This window comes from Ostrinia furnacalis, unplaced genomic scaffold (genome assembly GCF_004193835.3).
Source record: "Ostrinia furnacalis isolate ACB-3 unplaced genomic scaffold, ASM419383v2 OfSCF7594, whole genome shotgun sequence".
Lineage (NCBI taxonomy): Eukaryota > Metazoa > Arthropoda > Insecta > Lepidoptera > Crambidae > Ostrinia > Ostrinia furnacalis.
Window position 1 is genome coordinate 260,370 of NW_021137833.1, and position 2,548 is coordinate 262,917.

The window sequence follows — 2,548 nt, forward strand, 5'->3', positions numbered from 1 at the left end:
TTTTACTATAATTGCGACGCTTAATTAACTGTAAGTTTTTATTGTAATTCATATGCAGTTTTATAACAAGGTGATCACTACCTAAATTCTCCTGAGAGACCTGCCATTCAAAGTTAATTGCAATATCAGATGAGGCAAAAGTAATATCGGGGGAACTCTTTTGCATATTGCCACCAACTAATTTAACCCTAGTAAATTGGCCATTATTGAGGTAAATAAAATTATTATCTAATGCTGAGTCCGCCAGCTGCGTACCTCTAGTATCTGTTTTGTATGACCAGTTTGAATGGTGTGCGTTAAAATCCCCCGCAATTAACGATTTCTTTGGGCAAAGTGCAAAAATTTCATCCCAATCTGTTTGAGAGGTTTGTATATTAGACGGACAATAGATAGACACTACGTACTCTAAAAAGCTGCAATTTAGTAATTTAATTTTGACTATGCCTATGTCTGAATTATTTAATCTTATGGGACATACCTGAACTTGAAGAGACTTATGAGTGATAATAGCCACCCCACCATAACCGTCGTACCTGTCGTTCCTATAAAAGTTATAATCGCTAAGATGGATAGGTGATTCGGCTTCCAACCATGTTTCACTTATGATAGCAACATGAATCCGTTCCTGATTTAGCAAAGCACCGAAACTGGTAATCTTAGGTCTTATAGATTGTGCATTCCATTGTAATATATTAATAACAGAGCTTTTAGATGGCCTTTTATCCATCAAAAAAGTTTTTGAATAATACATCTATTGCCTCTCCTTTGCTGACAAAACTAATTATATAATTTTTGATTTCTTCTACTATTAACTTTACAAATGAACTTATTTTATCTTCAAAAGTACTGTCGTTGACAATAATTGATTTAACTTTTAATAAAAACTTTTTAAATTCAAACTTTTGCTTATTTTGTTCTGAACGTTTAGCTTTTTTCACTTCTTCAATGCACTGCACTTCTTCATTTCTTAATATTTCACCTTGTACAAAGTCGTTTTTCTTCTTCTTGAGATATTTCTTCTTATTCCTTTCAGCCCTACCATGTGAGTTCAAAACTTGTGTCTCTTCTTCTATATTATCTAGTGTACTGTCAGAATGCAGTTTTTCTTCATGTACTTGCGCTTGTGTTATAAGTACGCTACTGTATGACCTCTTATTTTTTGTTGTTAAACTGGCGTTGGAATTCACATTTGTTATGCACGAGGCTTTTTCTTTAGCAGTTTGATTTTGCAGGTATAATTGTAAAGCTTTTCTATATGTAGAATTTTGTTGACACATTATCTTCCTTATTTCTTTTTCTTTGATAAACATAGGGCACTTTTTATCTAATGCCATGTGAGGACCTTTACAATTTAAGCATTGGTAGATTTCTGTTTCGCAATTATCGTGATCCTTGCCACATTTAGGGCAGAATACTTTTTTAGTTGGGCAAAATTTCGCTATGTGGCCAAATCTCCAACAAAGAGAGCATTGTGTTACTGGAAACTCATAAGATTCCACCTTAAACCTGCACCCATACGCGTGAACATACGAGGGTAAGGTAGAACCTTTAAAACTGATTCGGATTGACTCACTATCGATCCACTTTCCATCAAGATCCAGTCGTTTAAGTCGTATTATAGATGTTATCTCGTATGGGCTTTCTAGTGATTTTTTAATCTCTTCAGTATCAATATCCAAATCAACACCTTTAATTACTCCGTATGAAATGTTATTTTCGGTAGTGGATTGGCATCTATATCCATAATCAACCATTTTTGAGCATCCAAGTAATTTATCAGCGCACTCTTTGGTATCGAATTGAACGAGCACCTTATATGGACTTTTATATTTGATTTGGTTAATACCATCAATATTTTCCTTTTTCATTAATTTCGCCAACGCAAATTGTTTTGGAAGTGCCGTTAGAGAAGTAATACATATTTGGAATGTGTTTTCCATTTCTGGCGCCTCTTCTCGGTTGGATATATTACAACTTCCATTCGTTTGTAAGATTAGAGAATTGCTTCTTAGTAGTCTTTTTGCTTTTCTACTTGTAACTGTAACAAACCCTTCTTCGCTATTCTCCTCACTTTCTTCGCGTCCTCTCTTCTCAACATTTCTAGTATTATACTCAATTCCCGAGTTATCCCACTCTAGCATCGCTTCAATTTCACGTTCACACTCGTTAATGATTTCAGAATCACTTCTATTATCGTCATCACTCGCTTCTTCCATTTCTAAAAATTGAGGGTAGAAATAAAAAAGCCGCGCGCTCCGAGTAGCGAAAGTACAATCACTGATACGTGCGCTCCGTTCGCCGTCGCGCGTAGCACATCATACAGAGATATAATTTGTAACACGCATATGTCCAGCAGTGGACGTCTTTTGGTTGAAACGAATCAATCTGATCATCACGTGAGATACAAGACAAGCCAAGAGCTTCCTCGTTGTGGATAAAATAAATCCTACTTAATCTCGTAGTAGAGGCTGGTTCCTACAGATATTTATGCAATTTTAACATTTATTTCAAGGATTTTTTGCTGAACTGTAATAGGAGCGGAAAGTGA

The 2,548-nt window shown here is 35.4% G+C and overlaps 1 protein-coding gene across 1 annotated transcript; it reads right to left on the reverse strand.

Moving 5' to 3' along the window:
- Positions 1-719: 719 nt before the first annotated feature.
- On the reverse strand, positions 720-2,216 carry LOC114365508 (uncharacterized). The gene has a single exon (XM_028322097.1). The coding sequence runs from the start codon at positions 2,214-2,216 to the stop codon at positions 720-722; it is 1,497 nt and encodes a 498-aa protein (XP_028177898.1).
- Positions 2,217-2,548: the final 332 nt, after the last annotated feature.

Bases quoted from the DNA above. Each gene is read 5' to 3' on its own strand.
- LOC114365508 (XM_028322097.1), bottom strand. From the start codon at position 2,216: ATGGAAGAAGCGAGTGATGACGATAATAGAAGTGATTCTGAAATCATT.